Below are 27,652 nucleotides of genomic sequence, written 5' to 3' on the forward strand. Positions count from 1 at the left end.
ACTACTATAAATCAACTATACTTCAATAAAAATAAACTTAAATGGAAGAAAAATTAATAACTGGGAGTTCTCATCATGGCTTGGTGGTAACGAACCTGACTAGTATCCATGAGAATGTGAGTTCCATCCCTAGGCTTGCTCAGTGGATTAAAGATCTGGCATTGCTATGAGCTGTGGTGTAGGTTGCAGACGTGGCTCAGATCCCATGTTGTTTCGGCTATGGTATAGGCTGGCAGCTGTAGCTCTGATTCAAACCCAGTATGGGAATTTCCATATGCTGTGGGTGTGGCCATAAAAAGACAAATAAAATAAATAATGCATAGGGAAAATAATCTGAAAAGGTCTTTACAGCACTGTAAATCAACCATACTTTGATAAAAAAGATAAATCTTTCCAGTTGTATGAAAAATGGGACTTCCCCCATTTTTCAGATCCAAGGTTGAGAATAAACTTGAGAGAGTCAGAAAAAGCATAAAAGGGAAAAATTTTTAGATACGATGGAGTTCAAAAAGCGTAATCAATGAGTTCCACAAATTGTAAGGAGGAGTTGAAGTCAAATAAATGAAAATTTCAAAAAATAAACAGAGGGAAGTTTGACTCCCACAATCTGATCAAAGAATATGATCAAAGAGCTGAAGTTTATGGCTCTGAGCCTTTGAAACTTTCAATCATGTGACCTTCTCAGCTGAAAACAAATGACCTTTTCTAGATGCCATTCTAAAAAATACCTTCAGAACCCTCTTTATGTCTTTATTTCTCAGGCTGTAGATGAAGGGGTTCAGCATGGGTGTGACCACAGTGTACATCACTGAGGTAATTGCACTTGAGTGTGCACTATGAGTAGCTGCAGAGCTAAGGTATACACCTAAGCCTGTAAAATAAAATAAGGAGACAACTGAGAGGTGTGATGCACAGGTGGAAAATGCTTTATACTTCCTCTGAGCTGATGAAATTCTATGTATTGCAGAAACTATCTTAGAGTATGAATAAAAGATACCAACAAAGGGACCAGCACCTAGCAGAGCAGCTGCAAAAAACTTCACCATGTCATTAAGAAAGTTGTCAGAACAGGCAAGTTGGATCAACAACTTGAGTTCACAGTAATAGTGAGGGATTTCTACCTCTGTACAGAAGGATAGCCTTAAGGTCATTAAGGTTTGTAACGAGGAATGCAGGACACTGATGATCCAGCTAACCAGAACCAGAATTGCACAGAGTTGGGGGTTCATGATGACCGTGTAGTGGAGGGGGTGGCAAATGGCCACAAAGCGGTCATAGGCCATCACAGTCATGAGGAAGTTGTCCAACCCCGCAAATAGCATGAAAAAATACACCTGGATGATGCAGCCTTCATAGGTTATTACCTTGCTCAGTGTCCAGATGTTCTGCAGCATCTTTGGGATGGTGGTGGAAGTGAAACAGATATCTACAAAGGACAGGTTGGAGAGGAAGAAGTACATAGGTGTGTGGAGGTGGGAGTCTGAGCTGATAGCCAGGATGATGAGCAGGTTTCCAAACACAGTGATCAGGTACATGGAGAAGAAAACCCCAAATATGAGGGGCTGCAGTTCTGGTTTCTCTGAAAATCTCAAAAGAAGAATTTCTGAATCTCCTGTTATATTTTTTGGTGTCTTGTAGGTGACTACAGGGAAAGGGGAAAAATAACATCTTTATTTTTATACTCATGGGCAATAGTCACATTGTTAAAAATGCCACCATTTATGTTTTGCTGTCAAAAATTAATATCAATATGTTGTTTTTAGGTTTGGTCCTCTTGGAATTACCTGTGTCATCTCTAATTAAGAAATTTCTCCTGAGTTCCCATCGTGGCGCAGTGGTTAACGAATCCGACTAGGAACCATGAGGTTGCGGGTTCGGTCCCTGCCCTTGCTCAGTGGGTTAACGATCCGGCGTTGCCTTGAGCTGTGGTGTAGGTTGCAGACGCGGCTCGGATCCTGAGTTGCTGTGGCTCTGGCATAGGCGGGTGGCTACAGCTCTGATTCAACCCCTAGCCTGGGAACCTCCATATGCCGTGGGAGCGGCCCAAGAAATAGCAACAACAACAAAAGACAAAAGACAGAAAAAAAAAAAAAGAAATTTCTCCAATTCTCAGCTTCCCCCCCAAGATGTCATGTATTCCAGTTTCAATGAGATAAGTCTTCATTCATTTGGGGAATATAAATTGAGTTGGCAATATTTCAAGTGATGAGTATTGAATTTTGAAAACAAGCTGCTAAAATCCAGTGACAGAGAAATAACATAAACAAATAAAACATATATATAGCATGTCAGATGATGACATGTGCTATGAAGAAAATGAAAACAAGTATGAGAGGGCTGCTTTTTTTTTTTTTTTTTTTTTTTTTGGTTTTTAAGGCCACACCTGCAATCTATGGTACTTTCCAGGCTAGGGGTCGAATTTGAGCTGCAGCCACCAGCCTACACCACAGCCAAAACAATGCAGGATCCTAACCACAACTGTAACCTACACCACAGCTCACAGCAATGGCAGATCCTTAACCCACTGGGTGAGGCCTGGATTGAAGCTGCATCCTCATGAATACTAGTCAGGTTTGAAACCTGCTGAGCTACAATTGGAACTCCCCGAGGGCTGTGATTTTATTTTTTTTAATGGATTTGGGTAAGACTTGAGAATAAGGTGACATTTGATCAGAGACCTCAAGGATAAAAGAACAAGAGCCGTGACCATTAGGAGAGGTGTATGCCAGGCAGGAAAAATCAGCTAGTGCGAAACTCCCAGAGAGGTGTTTGTTTAAGATGGTCAAGTTTAAAAAAATGATGCTGCTGTGGGGAGGGTAATGGTCAGGTGGGAGAGTGAGGGGACAGGGTGTCAGAAACTGTTGAGGAACAAAGTGGTCTCCCTACTGCTGCTAAATCTTCAAGACATCAGGAGTCCCTTATCTACAGTATGTAACTCTAGCACTCTATGAAATTGTTGCAAAGGTAGCTTGTATGTTTAAATGAATCCCTTGCATTGATTGGTTCTGGCTTCTGTATATGAGAGTCGCCTTGGAATACATGAGCTCAGCACCCCAACTCTGAGGACTTCTCACATTCCACAAGGCATGAACAGAAACACACAACACATAGACAAACGCACAGGAAATCCTACAGTCTTCCTAGGCTATATTATTTCCATGTCTTTTCACCACTAACTCCTCTGATTCAAAGTCGGAGGCTGTTATGACTCCAGTTGATCAGCTCAGATTATGCACACATGGTATCTGAAAATTCTAGCTTTAATTTTCCCAGGTACAAGTAAATTTGTGCCTTGATTTTGGCATTGCCTTTTTTATGCCTTGTACTAAAGACACATGAGAATCTGTTAACATAAGTCTGTATGTATATAAAAACACAAATCTTTCTATCTATCTATCTATCTATCTATATGTATGTAAAGAATATATATATATAAGGATATATATATATATTCTTTCTCAAAACCTGGATTTTAAGATATCTGTATCTATATATACATATATATCTAACTCGGGATATAGTTTAAGAAAGCAGCATGAAATATTTCATACCATAGTCCTGGGAAAAAATGTAAAAGATGTGAAAATGTAAAGATCTGTCACATTTGTCACCCTATTTTGGGGTGAGAACTTCTGAACTATCAGCCAGGGTGTACTCTCTGATTTTTCTGTCAGAGAAGTGAAGTGTTACAACATTTAAGGGAAAAATCTGAGGACAGCTATAAATATTCAAAATACAGTTATTCTTTGACTCAGGATTCTCCAGTGTTGACACATTGACATTCTAGGCCAGATTATTGTTTGTGTATGTGTAAGTCTGTCCTGTGCACTGTAGGATGTTTAGAGCATCCTTGACCTCTATGGAGCCCTATGTGTGTGACCATCATAAAAATATCTGGCCACGTCTTGGTGAACCCTGGGGACAAAATCATGAACAATTATGCACAGTTGGATCTTCGCCATGTCAACATATTTTTGTAGCACTGATATAATATCAATCTAATGATGAATATGAAAGACCACCAAAGAGAGAGGAGCACAGGAACACCATGAAATGTTTTATAGCCATAAAAATAATGTCTTAATTATTCTATTGTTTGGAAGCAGGTCTGTGAAGAACTTTTGAGTAAGAAGGAAAACAGAACAAAAGATAGGAAAAATTACTTTACTAAAACATAAAGAGCATTTAGAATGTATATAGGATTCTATTCATTCATAGTGTAAAAGAAATGAGTATGTATGTGTACCTCATACAGAAAAGGAGTTTTAAAAGAACATAAGATCTTATGGGAAAAATGTCAGTGAAAATAAGGATACGTTATGTAGGGAGGTTTCAAAACAACTGTATGTAGCAAAATGGAATGAAAATCTATGAGAAAGTTATGTAAAAATATGAAAGAGTAGTAATGTAGCAATATTAACATGGGTCACTAATATAAAGTTAATTTACCAATGACTTGGAAATATAAACATAGCCAAAGTGCATTTGAGATATAGGGAGAAAGGATATAAGTGATAATTTCATCTTACACGAAGATTTGTTAATTTCAATGTGCTCAGGAAGATGTGTGTTTTTTTAGACAAATGGTAAAGAAGAATGCTTTCCAAATGATGGTTGATGAAACATTTAGGAATAGATCTAATGGTACAGGGTCAAAAATAACAATAAAGAGTAACAGAAATGTGAAATTTCTGGGTAAAAATATAATGGGTGATTTATTAGCACTAAGGATGCAGACCTTTCACTATCATTTTTGCTTAGAATGACAATTTTCAAGAAAGAATATTAAAGAGACGGATCATTTTTTTCAGAAAAAAAAAAACAATGGAGAGAGCACAATATGAGTGGTTGATAGATTTGACCACACAGAAATTATATACACTCATATTTTCCTCAAATACATCTATACCTACATAAAATAACAAAAAATCAACCAACTAGCTTGTGAGTAAAACTTCAATTATTTTCTTGAAAGATTGCAATCAACAGCAAGAATAAAATGTCTCTGATTGTAGTATACAACAACAAAAGACTCACACAGATAATATTAGATAAAGTAAATGGTTAACAAATCTGCATACATATTCAGGCTCATGGGAAATGAAATGATTGCATAGTAAGCTCACTAGCATGCCCCTCTTTGCCCCTCTTTGCAAATTTTTTTCATTTGTTTTGTAGAAGACACTGTGTAATATATATCTCATATACTGTGAAATATGTGTACTACTGGTGGAAGGATATATTTGCAAGCATGCCTTGGTGGTGTTCTTTCTCATCAAGGAAGAAACGTGGTCAAATATGCCTCATTTTAAAAGTTAGAAATGCCTTCACTTCATTTTACATTCTTCCATATATAATACTCCATTCTCTGCTCCAGTTAATTAATAAGATACTTGGATATTTTCTGGAAGCACTTTGTGCCTCTCATCTCCCTTCTAATCAGGCCTCCATTCCTGTCATTTATTGGCATCACTAAACATTGTCTTACTGAGTTTAATGTTTGTTTCTCTTTTTAGCTTCATAAAAATACATTGATATTTAATCAAGCAGGCAAACAACCACAGTGGTCTATGGATTCTAGGCTAGGCTGAGCTAGTGTTCAGGTGACCTTAGGTAAATATTCTTAGAGTTCATTCCCTATAAACTTTTCCTGCAGTGACTTTTGGTCTCTTGGACTCACCTGCAAGGGAACTCTGAGAAGAAGGTCTCTGTGTGGAAGTCAGAATCTCTTCCATGCCTGGTTAATGATGGAGACTGAAGCTATGTCCCCAGACAAGACATCAGGAAGAGGTCAAGCATCAGTATGCACACCAGACTTAGGACTCCAAAAGCAGCAACCAAGTCTAACCCACCCAAACTGCACAGGCTGAAGGACTGAGTAGAAGAGATATTTACAGCTCTCTAGGTCTGCTCATTAGGTACATTTCCTTCATTTATAGTGACCTGTGTGCACATGATTTCCCTATGGGGCTTGGTCTACCTGTTGATTCTCTGTTTCTCAGGAGATAGGTTATAAGCCCTGTGAGACTGAGGCAACTGTCTTGAATAGGTTCTTTGAGTCTTCAAAGTATTGACTTGTGGTGGGGACATACCCTACAATACCCTTAGAAAATTATGACTTCCCTCTATATAAGAGGGACAACTCAGTTTTCTTTAAGATAAAACTTTGGGAGATACTTATCTTGGCTTCCTGACACTTTTACTAGTGCTATGAGGAGTTTCATACTTCTATCTGAAGCTAATGTTTGTAAGTTCTGAGATATATTTAGATATTTTTAAGCACCATAACCTACCTTATCACATTATAGGGATTAAATGATTTAATTTTTAGAGATGTTCCTTCTGTGAGGTCATACAATTTTAACTCCATCCTCTATCCTGCTGAAAATTGCAATCTGATTTTGGGAAGGAGTTTTGAATGGAATTCTACCAGGATGCTTCCAGTTATTAAACTCTGGGTCATGGTTCTCAGCTAGAGATGGTTTTGCTTCTGGAGTTTTGACAATGTCAGGAAGGATGCTGTTAAATTCCCATAATACATAGGACAGCACTCAAAACAAATAATCATGCTACCCCAAATTTGAACACTAAGAAAGTGAGAAAACCCATTTTACATCAGCATTCTCTCATGTTACTCTGTGAACAAGTCACCAGGGATTCTAATCCAAGTGCAAATTCTGATTGAATAGGTCTTCAATTGGGCTAAGGAATCTACATTTCTAACAACTCTCAGAGGTTTGATGCTGTAGGTCCTGGTCTGTTGTCACACTTTAACAAGGCTGCGATTTTAGGTTAGAGTAAGATGTGGGTAAACTTAAATCTTCAGTGCCCCAAGTAATTTTTGTATGTAATTTTGTAAGAAAAATTTTCTTCACTGCAGAGGCTGTAATACATTCTGTGTTTGATTCCTCCTCTAAGCGCTCTTGAATGACATCATATAATATACATCAGAAAACAACTTTGTAGTAGGCAGAATAAGGGCTTCAAAAAGATTTTCACATCCTAATCCCAAGAATTTTTGAATATATAAGCTTATAATAAAGGGGAGTAAAGCCAACAGATAAAATAAATTTGCTAATCATTGATTCTACAATGAGATTAGTTTGGGTTATCCAAGTTGGTGTAAGTAATGGCAATGATCTTTTAAAAGTGTAGGAGAGAGGAAGAAAATTGGTCAGAGAGAGATTTGAAGATGCTACGCTTCTAGCTTTGAAGATGGTGGAAGCACCATGAGACACGGAATTCAGGTGGACCTTAGAAAGTGATCTAGGAAGGCCATGCATTCTTCCCTGGAACACCCAGGTGGATCCCAGCTTTCACAGACATCTTGTGTTCAGTCCAGTGAGAGGAACAGAAACTTCTGACCTCTAGAACTTTAATTTTTCATCCATTACTGTAGTAATTTGTTAAGGTAGCAATAGGAATACCCACATTTCTCCAATAATAAATGGTTAATGGGAACTGATTATAAGTTTTCAGTTTAGTCATCTAGTTTCCCCTGGATAAAGGTATTTTGTTTTGAAATCTCACATTAATAGAAAAAAATTAGCATCAGTGAGTTTGGAGATATTTGCCTCATTATCTGGTGAACTGAATGCCCCATTCCCTAAATATGAAAGTGAAACTGATTTTGAAGCTTTAATATAGAAAAATTAATTCACATCAAAGGTAAGGTCACACACTGTACTTAATGTCATTTTGTCTGCATTTCTGTAATCCATGATTTCGTCTTATTTCAAATGTTCATTACTTTCATTTCATAACCTTTCAACTTCCTGTAAAATTTCCTTCAACATAATACATGAGATTTTAAACATCTTTGTGCATTTGCATATGTGTGTGAGTGTGTTTCTTTGAGAGAAAAAACATATACAAACATTGCACAAAGATACACTCCATATGCTTGAATATGTTCTTTGGACTACACAAGTGTTTTTATAGATTATGTTTTCTCTTACTGCATCCCTCAGAAATTATGTTTATTATTCCATTTTTTCCTTCTGAAGTAAGGAAAGAGGGACCAGGGGATTAACTTTAAAACAAATACTTAACAAAGAAGTCAATCTTACTGTATACCTTTTCAGGTTGTCTACAAATGGAACCAGGCAGAATATAGTCTTAATAGTTAAATGCCTTTTAAATTTCTTTAATTTTTAAACACTAAATGGATATAGTATATCATGTATAATTGTTCTTTAATAAGTTTATTAGTATTAAAAAATTCTAATGTTTATGCCAGGGTAGGATCTTGGCACAGGTAGCTGAGTCAATACACAACTAACAGGGGTGTTAGATATTGTTGCAGAGTCCAAACTCATACTGGTTACCATAGTACACACCAATAAATTGAGAGATGAGGTGTTGTGGCAAGGAAGATCACTTTATTTGGAAAGCCAGAAGCTGATGAGAAGATGATGGACTAGTGTCCCAAGTACCATCATCCCCAAAGTAGAATTCAAGCTTCTTTTATATTAAAAGAGGAGGGGATAAATTCTGGGTTCCAGCCAGATTCTGGAGTGGATGTATCAATTTCTTCCTTCCTGCAGCCATTCACGGGTAGGACTTGTCAGAATGTTTCTTGTGAGCTAAACAAAGATATTTTGTCTTAAAGGTCATTACCTGAGAGGCAGGATTTCCAGAAGTGGGCCATTATGTATTTAAGCTTATGGGCAACATCCCTTAGTGATTAACTTGCAATAGAGCAGAGTTTCTTCCCTATTACAATACCTCTCCTAACTGGGAAAAAACAAAGTTTCATATTCATGTATTACAGTAGTGGAATTAAATGAAGGAAATTCACATATAAAACATTCATTTCCCTCTGCAAATTAGATGATTAGCCTACATATATCAAAAGAGTAAAATGACATATTAATTCAAGATAGAAGTGCAGTATGGCCTCACATGACATCATGGATGAGCTTTAGAATCACAAGGTACAGATTCTTGCCTGACTACAGACTCATGATAAGCCCTGCCGAGAACAGAGCAGGTCCCCACCATTCCAATCACATTTGATAATAAAGATGTTATATTGAAACATTTTATTCTAGGAAAGTTGGTATGCAGCTATTGATACTGAACTAGACTTGAGTCTTGCTCCCCCACGTGCAGTAAAGCACAAAGACTGGGTTGTGATAAAGGAAAGTACAGCATTTATTGTAAGATGAGCAAATGCATCCAAGCAAGGAGAATTGGCAGTTTATGCTCAAAAGAGCTGAACTCCCTAAAGGCTTTCAGGGAAGAGTTTTTAAAGACAGTGTAAGGGATATCATCACTTATATGTGAAATCTAGTAAAAATGATACAAAAGGACTTATTTCAAAAACAGAAAAAAACTCTCAGTTTTCAAAATGGATCTTATGTTACCATAGGTGAAACCACTGGGGTAAGGAAAGAATTGGGAGGGTGGGAATAGCATATACACACTACCGTATAAATAGATGATTGACAAGAACCTACTGCATAGCACAGGAAGGTCTACTCAAAAATTTGTAATCACCTACATGGAAAAAAAATAATTGATATATTCATATGTATGACTGATTCACTTTGCTGTACAACTGAAATTAATGCAACATTATGGATCAACAATACTCCAATGAAGTTAAATTTTAAAAAGATATGATATGTATAGACAATGGAATACTATTCAGCCACAAAACAACAAAATAATGCCATTTGCATCAATATGGATGCAACCAGAGATTCTCATATAAGAGAAGTCAGAAAGAGAAAGACAAATACCATAATGATATCATTTACATGTGGAATCTGATACATGGCATAAATGAAGCTATATACAGAAAAAAAAAACTCATGAACATGGAGAACAGACTTGTGGTTGTCAAGGCAGAGGGGGAGTGGGATGGACTGGGAGTCTGGGGTTAATAGATGCAAGCTATTTGGAGTGGATAAGCAATGAGATCCTGCTGTATAGCACAGGGAACTCTATCTAACCACTTGTGGTGGAACATGTTGGAAGATGTGTGTATGTGTGTATGACTGGGTAACTTTGCTGTACAGCAGAAATTGGCACAACATTGTAAACTAACTGTACTTTAAGAAAAAAACTTTAAAAAAGAAAACAAAGGCAGCATGAAGGAGAGAGTCACAGGGCATATAATCAGCTTGTACACAGTTCTGATTAATTAATGGTGGGGTAACATGGTGATGTTTTGGTAATTTAACAAACTTCTGGTTCCAACCAGTTGGGTTCTATGTGCTTGTGGTCAGAATATAATTCATATTTTGGGGATTTAGCCTCTGTAAAACAACACAATATTATGGTTTAGAATACTGTCCAGAGCCCTTAAGGAAGAACTAAAAATCCCTGACTTTCTTTTTATTTACTTATTTACTTTTGTGAGGTCTTTTTTTATTTCTTTATATATATATTTTTTTCTACTGTACAGCATGGTGACACAGATACACATACATGTATATATTCTTTTATCTCGCATTACGTGTTCCATCATAATTGACTAGACAGAGTTCCCAGTGCTACACAGCAGGATCCCATTGCTAATCCATTCCAGAGGCAACATTCTGCATCTATTTACCCCATGCTTCCAGTCTCTCCCACTCCCTCCCCTTCTCCTTTGGTAACTACAAGTCTATTCTCCAAGTCCATGATTTTCTTGCCTATGGAAAGTTTCCTTTGTGCCATATATTAGATTCCAGATATAAGTGATACCATATGGTATTTGTCTTTGTCTTTTTGACTTACTTGACTCAGGATGAGTTTCTCTAGTTCCATTCATGTTGCTGCAAATGGCATTATGTCTTTCTTTTTTATGGCTGAGTAGTATTCCATTGAGTATATATAACACCTCTTCCTGATCCAATCACCTGTTGATGGACATTTGGGTTGATCCCATGCCTTGGCTATTGTGAAGAGTGCTGCATGAACATGAAGGTGCAGGTGTGTTTTTTAAGGAAAGTTTTGTCTGGATATGTGCCCAAGAGTGGGATTGCTGGGTCATAGGTAGTTCTATGTATAGATTTCTAAGGTCCCTCCATACTGTTCTCCATAGTGGCTGTACCACCTGACACTCCCACCAACAGTGAAGGAGGGTTCCATTTTCTCCACACCCCCTCTAACACTTGTTATTTGTGGACTTATTAATGATGGCCATTCTGACTGGTGTGAGGTGGTATCTCATGGTAGTTTTGATTTGCATTTCTCTAATCATTAGGGATGTTGAGCATTGTTTCTTGTGCTTATTAGCCATCTGTGTGTCTTCCTTGGAGAAATGTCTATTCAGGTTCTTTGCCCATCTTTCCACTGGGTTGTTGGCTTTTTTGCTGTTGAGCTGTATAAGGTACTTGCATATTTTAGAGATTAAGCCCTTGTCAGTTGCATCCTTTGAAACTATTTTCTCCCATTCTGTAAATTGTCCTTTTGTTTTCTTTTTGGTTTCCTTTGCTGTGCAAAAACCTTGTCAGTTTGATTAGGTCCCATTGGTTTATTATTGCTCTTATTTCTGTTGCTTTGGGAGACTGACATGAGATAACATTTGTAGGACTGATGCATATGTTCTCTTCCAGGAGTTTGATGGTGTCTTGTCTTATATTTAAGTCTTTAAGCCATTTTGAGTTTATTTTTGTGCATGGTGTGAGGGTGTTCCAACAACATATAGAAAAGATAGTACACCACAACCAGGTTCACAGGGATGGTTCAACATATGCAAATCAATCAATGTCATACACCACATTAACAAAAGAAAAGTCACAAATCACATGATCATCTCAATAGATGCAGAAAAAGCATTTGACAAAGTTCAACATCCATTCATGATCAAAACTCTTACCAAAGTGGGCATAGAGAGAACACTCCTGAACATAATCAAAGCCATTTATGACAAACCCACAGCAAATATAATACTCAATGGAGAAAAGCTGAAAGCCTTCCCAGTAAAATCTGGAACAAGACAGGGATGCCCACTCTCACCACTGCTATTCCACATAGTACTGGAAGCCCTAGCCACAGCAATCAGACAAACAAAAGAAATAAAAGGCTCATCCAAATAGGAAGAGAAGAGATACAACTGTCACTGTATGCAGACGACATGATACTATACACAGAGAATCCAAGGACTCAACCCAAAAACTACTTGAACTGACCAACAAATTCAGCAAAGTAGCAGGATATAAGATTGACATTCAGAAATCAGTCACATTTCTGTATATGAACAATGAAATATTAGAAAAGGAATACAGAAATGTAATACCCTTTAAAATTGCACCCCCAAAATCAAACACCTGGGAATACACCTGACCAAGGAGGTAAAGGACATATATGCTGAGGACTATATAACATTCATCAAGGAAATTAAAGAAGATGGAAAGAAATGGAAAGATCTTCCATGTTCCTGGGTTGGAAAAATTAATATTGTAAAAATGGCCATACTACCCAAAGCAATCTACAGATTCAATGCAATCCCTGTCAAATTACCCATGACATTTTTCACAGAACTACCACAAACAGTCCAAAAATTCATATCAAACCACAAAAAAAACCCAGAATTGCCAAAGCCACCCTGAGAAACAAAAACCAAGTGGAGGCATAACTCTTCCAGACCTCAAGCAATATTACAAGGCCACAGTCAAGACAGTATGCTGCTGGTACCAAAACAGACAGACATACCAATGGGACAGAACAGAGAATGCAGAAATAAACCCTGACACCTATGGTCAATTAATCTTTGACAAGGGAGGCAAGAACATAAAATGGGAAAAAGAAAGTCTATTCAGCAAGTATTGCTGGGAAACCTGGACAGCTGCATGCAAAGCAATGAAACTAGAACACACCCTCACACCATGCGTGAAAATAAACTCAAAATGGCTGAAAGCCTTAACTATAAGACAAGACACCATCAAACTCCTGGAAGAGAACATAGGCAAAACACTCTCTGACATCAACCTTATGAATATTTTCTCAGGTCAGTCTCCCAAGGCAACAGAGATAAGAACAAAAATAAACCAATGGGACCTAATCAAACTGACAAGATTTTGCACAGTAAAGAAAACAAAAAGACAACTTACAGAATGGGAGAAAATAGTTTCAAATGATGCAACTGACAAGGGCTTAATCTCTAGAATATACAAGCAACTTATACAACTCAACAGCAAAAAAGCCAACAACCCAATGGAAAAATGGGCAAAAGACCCGAATAGACATTTCTCCAAGGAAGACACACAGATGGCCAATAAGCACAAGAAACAATGCTCAACATCCCTAATGATTAGAGAAATGCAAATCAAAACTACCATGAGATACCACCTCACACCAGTCAGAATGGCCATCATTAATAAGTCCACAAATAACAAGTGTTAGAGGGGGTGTGAAGAAAATGGAGCCCTCCTTCACTGTTGGTGGGAATGTCAGGTGGTACAGCCACTATGGAGAACAGTATGGAGGGACCTTAGAAATCTATACATAGAACTACCTATGACCCAGCAATCCCACTCTTGGGCACATATCCAGACAAAACTTTCCTTAAAAAACACACCTGCACCTTCATGTTCATGCAGCACTCTTCACAATAGCCAAGGCATGGGATCAACCCAAATGTCCATCAACAGGTGATTGGATCAGGAAGAGGTGTTATATATACTCAATGGAATACTACTCAGCCATAAAAAAGAAAGACATAATGCCATTTGCAGCAACATGAATGGAACTAGAGAAACTCATCCTGAGGGAAGTAGTCAGAAAGAGAATGACAAATACCATATGACATCATTTAAGTCTGGAATCTAATATACATCATTAATGAACTTTTCCACAGAATAGAAAACCATGGACTTGGAGAGTAGACTTGTGGTTGCTTGGGAGGAGGGGGAGGGAGTGGGAGGGATTGGGAGCTTGGGGTTAATGGCTGAAAACTATTGCTCTTGGAATGGATTAACAATGGGATCCTGCTATGTAGCACTGAGGACTATGTCTAGATACTTACAATGTAGCATGACAATGGGAGGAAAAATTATGTGTACATGTATGTATAACTTGGTCCCCATGCTGTACAGTGGAAAAAACAGTGTGTTGGCGGAAATAATAATAAAAAATAAATTAAATATAAAAGTAAAAAAAAAGAGAATGGGATAGCAAATGCATCAATGCGTCAATGTGGTTATTTGAAAGAGAATGTATGCAAACTCATACCCATGTGTACACACACAGAAGTTTTGAACATTTTGTTAGGACTCAAAATGCTGCCACAATGTTTTTTTTTGTTTTGGGATCAAATCTTTAATGTATAAATTTCAAAAAATATATACTTCGCTCCTGGGAAAGCCAAAGTTTTCCCACTGTCAAGGCTGTTCCAGTAACACTGGTGTTGAGATCAGCCAGTCTCTGAAGGCATGACTCATACAGTAAAAACTCACATTGAGGAAAGGGAATTTGGGATTGGTAGATACAAACTATTACATTTAGAATGGATAAACAATGGGGTCCAACTGTACTGAATTATGTCCAGTGTCTGCGTGGGTAGAGCTTGATGTAGGATGGTATAAGAAAAGGAAAGCATATGTGTGTGTGTATATGTGTGTCTGGGTCATTATGCTGTATAGCAGAAATGCACACACCTTAAGTCAACTACAGTAAAAAATAAAAATAAATAAATAAAAACACCCACTGAAAAAACACGGGGTCCCAAAGTATGGCAGGTAGCTTTCCTTAAACAGCTATCTATGAAGTCGCCACATGTATCTTTGATTCCTTCAAACATCCATCTGAATTCTGTTCAGTATCCTGCATTACATTCAGAACTAATAAAACAACCTTAGTGAGTTAAGATTGCTCACAATTGTGCACAAAACAAAGAAAAATTATTTTGAATTTACTTGATATATACAAATAGAATCAGACAGTGTATGCTCAATTTTTATATTGCTCCTTTGTTTCTACAAGTTGTACATTTTATTTCATTTTTCCAGCCCTAATGAAATGTAATTGACCTACAACATTGCATAAGTTTGCTTACAGCATAATTATCTGATATATTTATATATTATAAGATGATTATCCCTAAATTAGTTAACACTTTCACCTCAGAAAATTAATTTTTTTCTTGTGGTGAAAACATTTAATTTTCATTCTTTCCTACTTTCAGGATAGAATACAGCATTATTAACTATTGTCATCGCAGACATCACTAAAAATGTCTCTTAGATCCTCCAAATTTATGGATCTTATGATTGGACGTTTAGAACCTTTGACCAATATCTCCTGAAAAACCCCACCCCTGACTTCTAGTAACCATCATTTCACTCTTATTACTAAAATTTTGGCATTTTTTTGGATTTCACATATATGTGTGATAATACAGTATTGCTTCTGTTACTGACTAATTTTTTTACTTAGTGTTATAACCTCTAGGTCCATCCATGTTGTAGCAAGTGGCAATAGTTCATTCTTTTTAAAAAAATTAATTATGACTGATTTAAAATGTTCCGTCAATTTCTGTTGTACAGCAAAGTATATATATATTTTCCTCACATTCTTTTCCTCACATTATCCTCCATCATGTTCCATTACAGGTGATTAGATATATAATTCCCTGTGCTATACAGTAGGATCTCATTGCATGTCCACTCCAAATGCAAGAGTTTTCATCTACTAACCCCAGATTCCCAATCCATCCCACTCCCTCTCTTTCCTCCCTGGCAAAAAATAAGTCTGTCCTACATGTCCATGATCTTTTCTGTTTTGTCAGTAGATCATTTGTGCCATAATTTAGACTCCACTTATAAGTGATATCATATGGTGTCTGTTTTTCTCTTTCTGACTTATTTCACTCAGAAACAAGAGTATGAGAGTCTCTATTTCCAACCACGTTGCTGCAAATGACATTATTTTGTTCTTTTTTATGGCTGAATAGTATTCCATTGTATATAAGTACCACTTTGTCCTAATCCATTCATCCACTGATGGGCATTTAGGTTGTTTCCATGTCTTGGCTATTGTGAACAGTGCTGTGATGAACATACAGGTGCATGTAACTTTTTAATGATTTTTTTTTGTCCGATATATGCCCAGGAGAGGGATTGCTGGGTCATATGGTAGTTCTATATTTGATTTTCTAATGTATTTCCATGTTGTATTCCCCAGTGGTTGTCCAATTTACATTCCCACCAACAGTTTTACCTAGTGGTTGTACCAATTTACATTCCCACCAACAGTGTACATTCCCTTTCCTCCACACCCTCCCCAGGATTTGTTATTTGTGGATTTGTTAATGGTGGCCACTCTAACTGGTGTGAGGTGGTACCTCATTTTTGCTTTGATTTGTTATCATTTTTCTAGTAATTAGTGATGTTGAGCATTTTTTCATGTGCCTGCTGGCCATCTGTTTGTCTTCTTTGGTAAAATGTCTATTTAAGTCTTCTGCCAATTTTTCGATTGAGTTGTTTGTTTTTTTGTGGTTGAGTTGTATGGGTTGTTTGTATATATTGGAGATTAAACCTTTGTTGGTTGAGTCATTTGCAAAAATTTTCCTCCTATCTGTAAGTTGTCTTTTCATTTTTTAATGGTTTCATTTGCTGTGCAGAAGCGTTTGAGTTTAATTAGTTTCTGTTGATTTATTTGTGTCTTTATTGTTTTTATTTTAGGAGGTGGATCAAGTAAGATATTGCTATAATATTTGTCAAAGAGTGTTCTGCCTATGTTTTCCTCTAGAAGTTTTATAGTGTCTGGCCTTACATTTAGGCCTTTAATCCATTTTGAGTTTATTTTTGCATGTGGTGTTAGACTATGTTATCATTTCATTCTCTCACATGAAGTTGACCAGTTTTCTCTGCACCATTTATTGAAGGGACTGTCTTTCCTCCACTGTGTGTTCTTGCCTCCTTTGTCATAGACTAATTGACCATATGTGTTTGGGTTTATTTCTGGGCTGTCTATCTTGTTCCACTGATCTATATATTTCTGTTTTTGTGCCAATACCATTCCGTTTTGATGACTGCAGCTTTGTAGCAGAGTATCAATTCAGGAAGACTGATTCCTCCATTTTCGTTTTTTCTTTTCAATATTACTTTGGCTCTTCAAGGTCTTTCGTGTTTTCATACAAATTTTAAAATATTTTGTTCTAGCTCTGTAAAGAAAGTCATTGGTAATTTGGTAGGAATTGCACTGAATCTGAAGATTGCCTTGGGCAGTATTGTCATTTTGCCTATGTTGAATCTTCCAATCCAAGACTGTGGTATATTTTTCTATTTGTGTCTTTGATTTCTTTCATCAGTGTCTGATAGCTTTCAGAGTACAGGTCTTTTGTCTCTTTAGGTAGGTTCATTCTTTTTGTGGAGAAGTAGGATCCCATTGTATATATGTGTATACTACATTTTCTTTATTATTATCTATCTAGCACTTGGGTTACTTTCATATCTTGGCTATGGAAATACTGCTGCAATGAACATACAAGTGCATACATATGTTTTGAATTAGTGTTTTCATTTTTTGATAAATATTCAGAAATGGATTTGCTAGATCATTTGTTAGTCCCATTTTTAGCTTTTTGAAGAACTTCCATACTGATGTTTTGTAGTGGCTGGGCCAACAAATAGCCACCAACAGAGCTTCAGGTTACTATTTCTTCACATTCTCATCTTCACTTCTGTCTTATTTTTTAGATAATCACTAGTCTCATTGTGTTTTTTTTTTTTTTTTTTTTTTTTGTCCCTCTGTGTATTGAACACCTTTTCTGTGCATGTTGGCTATCTGTGCATCTTCCTGGAAAAATATCTATTCAGGAACTTCTACTCATTTTTTAAAAATTATTGGAATATTTAATTTACAAAATTATGTTAGTTTCAGGTGTACAATGTAGTGATTCAGTATTTTTATAGCTCATACTCCATTTAAAATTTTTACAAGATAATGGCTTTAATGCTCTGTGCTATGCATATATCCTGGTTGATTATCTATTTTATACATAGAAGTTTTTACCTCTTAATCCCATACCCTGAATTTGCCCCTCCCCTTTTCCTCTCCTTTTTGGTAAATACTCATCTGTTCTCTATATCTGTGAGCCTCTTTCTGTTTTGCAGGTACATTTGTTTTTATTATTTTTAGATTCTACATAAAAATGATATCATATGGTATTTGTCTTTCTCTGTCTCACTTATTTTGCTAACATAATATAGGTTCATCCATGTTGCTGCAAATGGCAGAATATCACTCTTTTTCATGGCTAATATATCCTGACTTCTTTGTCCATTCGCTTGCTGATTAATCAGGCATTTGTGTTGCTTCCATATCTGGGCTACTGTAAAATGGTCCTGCTAGTAACATTGGGGTATGTGTATCATTTCAAATTAGGAGTTTTTGTTTGTTCCAGATGAAATTGGGCACATGCAGGGTGGTATGGCCATAGACTGGTTTGTTCCAGATGTATACACAAGAATAGGATTGATGGATCATATGGTAGTTCTACTTCTAGTGTTTTGAGGAACCTCTGTTCTGTTTTTCAATAAAGGCTGTACCAAATCACATTCCCACTGAATATCAGGGTTCCCTTTGCTCCACATCCTCTCCAACACTTGTTATTCATAAACTTTTGATGATAGACATTCTGACAGGTGTGAGATGGTATCTTGTTGTGGTTTTGATTTATATTTCTATATTAGTGATGTTGAGCATCTTTTTCTGTGCCTGTTAGCCATCTGTATGTCTTATTTGGAAAAATATCCATTCAGCTCCACTACCCATTTTTTGATTGGGTTGTTGTTATTTTATTTTATTTTATTTGTCTTTTGTCTTTTTAGGGCCGCACCCGTGGCATATGGAGGTTCCTAGGCTAAGGGTCAAATCAGAGCTACAGCTGCTGGCCTATGCCACAGACACAGCAAATGGGATCTGAGCCATGTCTGTGACCTATACCACAGCTCATGGCAATGCTGGATCCTTAACACACTGAGCAAGGCCAGGGATTGAACCCACATTCTCATGGATCCCAGTTGGGTTCATTTACCTCTGAGCCACATTGGGAACTCCTGTTTTTTTTTAATATTGAGTTATATGTATTGTTTATATATTTTGGATATTAACTGCTTGTTGGTCATATCATTTGGAAATATTTTCTCCCATTCTGTAGTCTTTTTCGTTTCAGCAAACCGAAAGTTTGTGAGTCCATTTCTGTTTTAGAAATAGTTAATTTATATTTATATTTTTTAGATTCCACATGTAAGTGACATATATGATATTTGCCTTTCTCTTGTCTTCACATACTTCACTTAATATGATAAACTCTTGGTCCATCTATCTTGCTGCAAAAGAAATTATTTCATTCTTTTTAATGGCTGAGTAATATTCCATTCTATATATGTACCACTTCTTCTTCTTCTTCTTCTTCTTTTTTTTTTTTTTTTTTTTGGTTACCACCTTTCTTTTTTAAAATACATTTTATTGTAATATAGTCGATTTAGTAAGTTGTGGTAATTTCAGGTGTATAGCAAAGCAAATCAATTATACATATATGTATATTCATTCCTTTATAGATTCTTTCCCCATATAGGTTATTACACAGTATTGAGTAGATCACCCTGTGCTATACAGTAGATCTCTGTTACCTATCCATTTTATATATAGTAGTTTTTATACGTCAATCCCAACACCCAATTCATCCCTCCCATCCCATATTTCCCCTTAGGTAAACTTAAATTTGTCTCAAAATCTTTGAGTCTGCTTCTTCCTTGTAAGCCCTTTTGTATCATTTGTGTTAGATTCCACTAAGTAGCAATCTCATATGATATTTGTCATTCTCTGTCTGACTTACTTTACTTAGTATGATAATTTCTAGGTCCATTCATGTTATCCCAGTGCATGTGAAACCCTGGGTATGGCCTCCAAGAGGGAAGTCTCTGTTTCCCCCCATTCTGTGGAGCTTCTGCACTCAAGTCTCACTGGCCTTTAACGCCAAATGCTCTGGGGGATTCTCTTCCCTATGCCAGCCCCTCAGCCAGGGAGCCTGGTGTGGGGCTCAGAATTCTCACTCCTGTGGGAGAACCTCTGTGATATAATTAGTGTTCCGTTTGTCAGCCCCCCATCAGATGGGCATAGGATTTGGTTATGTTGCAAAAATGCCCCTATTACCACCTTGTTGTGGCCTCTTCTTTGTCCTTGAATTAAAAATGTCTTTTTTGGTTGGTTCTAGTGTTTTTTTGTTGATGATTATTCAACAGTTAGTTGTGTTTTTGGTGTTTTTGTGAGATCAAGTGAACCAAAGTCTTTCTATTCCATCATCTTTTCCTGAATCATGGGGTTGCTTTTAGTTTGGATGCTTGCTCTTTCTCTCTCCTCACTGTGCTTTGTTTGTTACCTCTTTGAAAGGTGGTGTGCATGTCAGCATTCCTTGCATCCCCCCTTGACCGGTTCAGCATCTATTCATGGGTTTTGCAGGAATACCTAGGGCTGGCTGCATTTCAGGGACAGTGGGCACAGTTTCGTGGGGGTATCTGAGGCTCAATGCATTCCTTGGATAGCAGGGGCAGGGCTGAGCATCTGCTAGCAGGTTTCACAGGGATAACTGTAGTTAGTGTGTGCCCTTGACAGTAGGATTAAGACTTGGTGCCTTTTTGCAGGTTTCTCAGGGACATCTGGGACTCACTACATTCCAGGACAGTGAGTGCAGGGCCTACTCTTACTTTCAGGTTTTGTAGGTGTACCTGGGCTTACTGAATTCCCAAAACAGTGGCATCAGGGCTGACACCCACTTGCAGGGTTCACTGGGGTGACAGTGGTTAGAGAATTCCCAGGACAGTGGGGTATGGCCCAGTATTTGCCTGTACTCCCAGGACAACAGAAGTAGGATCTGGTACTCATTCACAGGTTTCATGGGGTAATCTGGAGCTCAGGCACTTTCAGATCTCAGTGCCTGCTCTCAGGTCACCTAGTAGCCTCATACCTCTGGAGCTCACAATGGAGGCAGGTGCTTTCACCTGCCCCCAGACCTCTTGTAATCTGTGTCCTGTTGCCTGAGAGCACTCACAGGGGCAGAGGCTCTTATGGCAATATCTCTCTTCTCCTTGCATATCCCCAACAATGATGGTGCCTTGCCTCTCTGGCAGGACTAGGTTTTTTCCAAGTACCCCCTCCATGGTCACAGTCCAGCCTCTTCAGGCTGTCTCTGCATAGCCAACACTGGTCCTCTCCCAGGCCTGACTTCTGAAGTCTGAACTTAAGTTCCCAGCCCCCACCCACACTGGGGGACAAGGCTTGGGAGTATAGGGCAGTGCTGTTGACCCTCTGTGCAGGTTACTCTTCCATTTTGCCTTCTCCAAACTGGTTGCTGCTCTTTCTTCCTAGGTCCCACCCCAATTCCTTTCTCTCTTTCTTTCTCTTTTTTCTTTTATTTTTTTTCCTTTCTTTTTCCCATTATCCTACCTTGCCTATTCGGGGGTTTTATTGCATTTTTGGAAGTCTGATGTCTTCTGTCAGCATTCAGGAGGTGTTCTGTGTCAATCATTCCACTTGTGGATGTATTTCTAGTGTTTTCAGAGGGGGAGGTGAGCTCTAAATCCCACTCCTCTGTCATCTTGATCCCAAATTGCCTATGTTCTCTTCTAGGAGCTTTATGGTTTCAGGTCTTGTTTTTTAGGTCTTTAATTCATTTTGAGTTTATTTTTTTGCATGGTATGAGGTAACATTCTAATCTCACTGTTTTACCTCTAGTTTTCCAAGAATCACTTGTTGAAGGGACTGTCTTTTCTCCATTATATATTCTTGCATTTTTCACCTTAGACTTATTGATGGTAGGTGCATAAGTTTATTTCTAAGCTCTCTATTTTTTTTACATTAATATATGTATTTTATTTTGTGACAGTATCATGCTGTTTTGCTTACTGTGGCTTTGTAGTATAGTCGGAGGTCCAGGATGGCTTTACTTCTAGCTATTTTCTCCCCTCAAGATTTCTTCAGCAATTTGGGGGCCTTTCGTGGTTCCATACAAATTTTATGATTATTTATTATTGTTTTTTGCAAAATGTCATGGGTGTTTTGATAGGGATTGCTTAAAATCTGTAGTTTGCTTTGGTAGTAGGGCAATTTTAACCATATTGATTATTCCCATCTAAGAGCACTTGGTATCTTTTCATTTTTTGTGTCATCTTCAATTTCCTTCATCAATGATTTTTTAGTTTCTAGAGTATGTCTTTCACACCCTTGGTTAAATTTACTCCTGAATAGTTAATTCTTTTTGATGTTGTTTTAAAAGGGTTTTTTAAAAAAACTATCTTACTGATATTTCATTACTAGTATATAGAAATTAGTGTATAATATATAGATTTCTGTAACTTAATTTGTATTCTTCAAATTTGCTGAATTTATTTATGACTTTAAATAGTTTTGGGGTGGGTGTTTTAGGGTTTCCTTTGCTGGCCTACAACTGTTAACAGTATTCTGTTATGACTTTTCAAAATCTTTGTGGTATCAGTTGTTATTTCTCTTCTTTCTCTTCTTATTTTGCTGATTTGGTTCCTCTCCCTCTTCTTCTTAGTGGTCATGGATAAAGATTCATCAATTTTTTTTTATCTTTTAGAAAACCTACTCTTGCATTTATGACCTTTTTACTTTTTTTTTTTTTAATTTCTATTTTACTTAGACCTGTGTGCAAATGTGCACTCCATATCTCCGGGGAAGTGGGCACTTCTGGGTGCCCATGGGGTATCCGCTCCTATAAGTAATTAACTCCTTAGACAAGGCAAACAAATGAAAAAAATAAAGAAGTGGGACAGTATGAAACTAAAAAGCTTCTCACAGTGAAGAAAACTACAAAAGCAACAAAATAAAAAGGCACAAACTAAATAAAAATGCCACCTATGAATGGGAGAAGATAATTGCAAATGGTATACCTGATAAGACATTAATATCCAAAATATATAAAGAACTCATAAACTCAACATCAAAAAGCCCCTCACCCAACATGATGGAAAATATAGGAAGAAGATCTGAATAGCTAATTTTTCCAAAGAAAACATAATGATGGCCAGCAGACATATGAAAATATTTTCAACCTCACTAATCATCAGGGAAATGAACAACAAAACCACAAAGAGATATTGCTTCACACCTGTTAGAACATCTATCATCAAAGATATAAGAAATAACAAATGTTGGTGATAATGTGGAGAAAAGAGAAACATTGTGCATGTTGGCTTTGAGATTGTAGCTTGATGCATCCACTATGGAAAACATTATGGAGTTTCCTCAAAATATTAAAAATAGAATTGCCACATAATCAAGCAATTTCACTTCAGAGTATCTGCCAAAAGTAAACAAAAATACTAAATTAAAAAGAAATGTACACAGCAATGTTCATTGCAAAATGATTTACAATAACCAACATAGTTACAGAAGTGTGATATACACATATACAATGGAGTAACACTCACCCTTTGGAAGATTAATTCTTGCCACTTGAGACAATATGGATGGATCTAGAGGGTATTATTGTGAGTGAAATAAGTCAGATAGAGAAAGACTCACTTATGTATGGAATTTCACTTTTACTTGAAAGATAGAAAACATGCAAAAATTAATGATTTGTTATAAATCACAGTAGAATGTTAAAGCCTAAATTATCAGAAAGAGCAGGTAAGACAATGATGTACAAAGGAATATTTGTGAAAAGTGAATATGGTGTCTCAGATTTTCCTCTTGTATAAAATTATATAAATTTATTTGGTCATCAAACATACATTTTTGATTGGATTAGTACAACTCAAGATAATTTCTTTAGTAAAATCAAAGAAATATATTTGGTATGATATATGCCATTTGAGAAAAAGTATTTTTGAAAAAATCTCTGTTGTCTCATTAGGAAATTTGGAATGGGAATTTCTAAATGTTTCTGATTTGTTGAAATAAATTTGGGAGAGTAGGAATAAAAACAGGGAAAATCTGTTGGATGTCAGAAAAAGAAAAAAGCTTAATAAAGTGAGTTATATAATTTAATAGAAAAGTTGCAGTCAAAGAAATGAAAATTCTAGGAAATAATTAAAAAGAACAAATTATATTTCTACAGTTTGATAAAAAAAAATCACAATTTCTGACTCTGAGACTTTGACCTCTGCAATCATGGGTGCTTCTTCACTTTAGGACAATTGACGCTTACATGGGTCCCGTCACAAACAGTGCTTTCAGAGCTCTCTTCATGTCTTTATTCCTTAGACTGTAGATGAAAGGGTTCAGCATGGGTGTGATGACAGTGTACATCACTGAGGCTGTTGCACTTGAGTGTGAGCTGTGAGCAGCAGCAGAGCTAAGGTATACTCCTAGCATTGTACAATAAAACAAGGAGACAACTGAGAGGTGAGATGCACAGGTGGAAAAGGCTTTATACTTGCCCTGAGCTGATGAGATTCTACATATGGAGGAAACTATTTTAGAGTATGAACAAAGAATACCAAAGAAGGGACCACCACATAGCAGGGAAGCTGCAAAATACATCACTATGGTATTAAGAAATGTGTCAGAACAGGCAAGTTGGATCATCTGATTGAGTTCACAGAAAAAGTGGGGGATTTCAAAATTTGTGCAGAAGGACAGTTGCATCATCATTAAGGTTTGTAACAGGGAATTCAGGACACTCATGACCCAGGGCACCAGAACCAGCAGTCCACAGAGCCGAGGGTTCATGATGACTGTGTAGTGTAGAGGGTGGCAGATGGCCACAAAGCGGTCATAGGCCATCACGGTTAGAAGAAAGATGTCCAATACCGCAAAGAGGATGAGAAAATAAATCTGTGTGATGCAGCCTTCATAGGTTATAGCTTTGCTCTGGGTCTGGATGTTCCACAGCATCTTTGGGATGGTGGTGGAAGTGAAACAGATGTCTACAAAGGACAGTTTGGAGAGGAAGAAGTACATAGGTATGTGGAGGTGGTAATCAGAGATGACAGCCAGTATGATGAGCAGGTTTCCAAACACAGTGATCAGGTACATGGAGCAGAAAAGCCCAAATATTATGGGCTGTGATTCTGGTTGCTTTGAAAAACCCAGAAGAAGAAATTCTAAAATTTGTGTATCATTGTCTGTTTCCATGCAGAGGAAGTGACTTCTGGAAAAGAGGGATATAAAATGGCTAATTTTTGCACAAATTGGCATTACTTGTATATTTTAAATGCTGCTGTTTATATTTTGTTGTTAAAATTAATTTTAATATTTTGCATATGGATTCGGTCTCACTTAAGAGATCCTTATGCTCCCTCTGATATGGAATTTTTGTCCCATTCAGCTTTTCCCTTAAAATTGGGTGTTTTACCATCTTAATGAGAAATTCTTCATGAACTTCAGGAATATAATATGAGACCTGATCATGTTTTAGGCACTGCCTAGGCAATGAGTATGAGGTCTGAAGAACAAAGTCCATTAGATTTTGATCATAGATGTAAAGTATATAAACAAATAATAAAATTATATAACATTCAGGATGACAGGTGATATGAAGCAATAAACAGTAGGTATAAAGAAGAACTAGTTTACATGTGTGCCCAGCAGAAGAATGTACATGGCAAAATTCTGAGGAAAGTGCTTGTTTCCAATGTTAAAGTAAAAAAAACCAAAGCCAGTGTTGCAAGGTGAATGAACATGGGAAAGATTGGTAAGAGAGATTGTCGCACATGTTGAGGAGGGGCAAGGCCTCTCTGCTACTGCTGAAACACCAAATCACAGGGACTTCCTCTTGCACCTAATTCATCTTGTTGCAAAAGGGTTCCATGAATTGAAACTGATCCCTTCCTTAGTGCATTTCTTGATTGAGTTCTGGGTCCCAGTTTGTATGAATCACCTTGGAAGATAAGTCCTGCTACCCTTGTTCTGAGAACTGTTCCTACACACACACATGACAGACACACACACCATGGCCTCCAGAACTGTGTTTTTTCCCATGGTTTTCTCAGTGCCAGTCTTACTGAACATACTATGAATGGATACAAGTCAATGCAACAATGATATCTTTCCTGTATAAGGTAGAAATGGTTTCCAGAAATTCATTTTTTTTTATGGATGCACCTTAGCATATGGAATTTCCTGGACTAGAGGTCTAATTGGAGCTTCAGGAGCAGGCCTTTGCCACAGCCATGGTAACACCAGATCTGAGCCACATATGCAAGCTATGCTGCATCTTGCATCAATGCCAGATCCTTAACCCACTGAGTGTTTCTAGGGATCAAACCCACATCCTTACAGAGAGTACGTTAGGTTCTTAACACACTGAGCCACAACAGGAACTCCAGAAATTCCAATTCTTAAGCTTCCTATGGACATGTAAGTCTGGGGATCTATTCTGGAGATGGCTCTTTCCTGTTGTTTATTTAAGCAAACATAAAGTATCTGTTCAATGAACAGGAAGAGAGAAAAGATGAAATGGATGAGGAGGAAACAGGTCTAATCAGCTCTGGTGGTCACTGGGAGGTTGTAAGAAAGAATAGTAGTCCTTGGTCCTGGCAGCATTCCAACCCTGATTACATTCCCCTGATGCCCAGAAAAAACAGTAAGAGAACAAAAATAAACTTGTCCAAAAGACCAAAGGAGTGACATCTTTATGGTGTCAAACACCCTATATTGTACCTTAAAAAGGAAAATGAGCAAAGGGATGAAACAATGCCAAGAAAATATGTAAAATACACCAAAAGTTGGGCATTTTTAGTATCAAGCAGTTGAAGGCTTGTTTCTCCTGTGTCTATTCCCTAATTCTTTTACCAATTGGTTTTTATATGGTTCAGTAGGGGATGAAGTCAGTTCCTGTCTCTCTTTTCTCAGGTGGTAGCTTCTATTTGTTGTTCTTGAGCTTTGGGTTTAATCTCCTTTTTTGACAAACCCAATGGACATACCCTAATCCTGAATCTGGAGTTCATCCAACATGTAAAACATCCTCAGGTCATGCTCTATAAATCCTGTCCACACCATTACAAATATCTTTTCATACTGAATCACTGTCTTCATACGAGTGTGCCTGAAGACATAGCACATTTATTTCATTGTACTCTGTCCTCATTGTTAGACTGCATGATGCTAAAGTGCAGGGACTTCACTTGTTTTGTTCATTTTTTTCTGGTGTTCACAAAGATATATGAACATATATACGCTTATACAGAGAGACGTCTAAGAGTATGAAAATTTGTAAAATGAAAAGACTGAAGGGATAATGAAACCAGGTTAAAATGAGTTTCCAAACTCTAGTGAGCAAAACTGAATGGGAAGTCAAACGTTACCTGAAACGTGATGTGAAATAACAATAAATTAATGATATTAACAGAGATTAATAATTAAAACTTTAAAGACTTAAAAAACAGATAATATGCCTAGAATGTTTTGACACAGAGTGATTTTCAGCTATGATTTGTTGAATCAATCAAGAATTAGGTCTCTCTCTATATACATATTGACATTTATAATATGGCAAGGTTATATTTCAATGTAATTGGATAAGTTCAAATTGTTAAATGGTTATCTATCTGGAAGAATATGAAGTTGGTCCTCTCCCTCAGACATCATACAAAAAGAGGTGTTCTATACAACCTCAGTGTAAGAGTAACCAATACATTTTAGATGGACATCTAGAACTGCACATACAAATTAGTGGTGGCAAAACCACCTCCAACAAAGCAAGAAACTCAGAAGTGAGAAGGTAGATATAGTTAAATAAAATAAA

The 27,652-nt window shown here is 37.1% G+C and overlaps 2 protein-coding genes across 2 annotated transcripts; both read right to left on the reverse strand.

Annotated features, from left to right (window-relative positions):
- Positions 1–668: 668 nt before the first annotated feature.
- Positions 669–21,535, reverse strand: LOC100526097 (olfactory receptor-like protein OLF4). The gene is made up of 3 exons (XM_003123406.3): positions 21,385–21,535; positions 20,906–20,968; positions 669–1,642 (listed from the first exon to the last, which is right to left on the reverse strand). Exons 1-3 carry the CDS (start codon positions 21,533–21,535, stop codon positions 669–671), a joined length of 1,188 nt encoding a protein of 395 aa, XP_003123454.3.
- A 2,573-nt stretch (positions 21,536–24,108) lies between these two features.
- Positions 24,109–25,041, reverse strand: LOC100738217 (olfactory receptor 7A17-like). Its single transcript, XM_003480768.1, has one exon. It carries the CDS (start codon positions 25,039–25,041, stop codon positions 24,109–24,111), a length of 933 nt encoding a protein of 310 aa, XP_003480816.1.
- Between the last annotated feature and the right edge of the window lie 2,611 nt (positions 25,042–27,652).

The sequence above is a fragment of the Sus scrofa genome, unplaced genomic scaffold, assembly GCF_000003025.6.
Source record: "Sus scrofa isolate TJ Tabasco breed Duroc unplaced genomic scaffold, Sscrofa11.1 Contig2258, whole genome shotgun sequence".
In the NCBI taxonomy this organism is placed as follows: Eukaryota; Metazoa; Chordata; class Mammalia; order Artiodactyla; family Suidae; genus Sus; species Sus scrofa.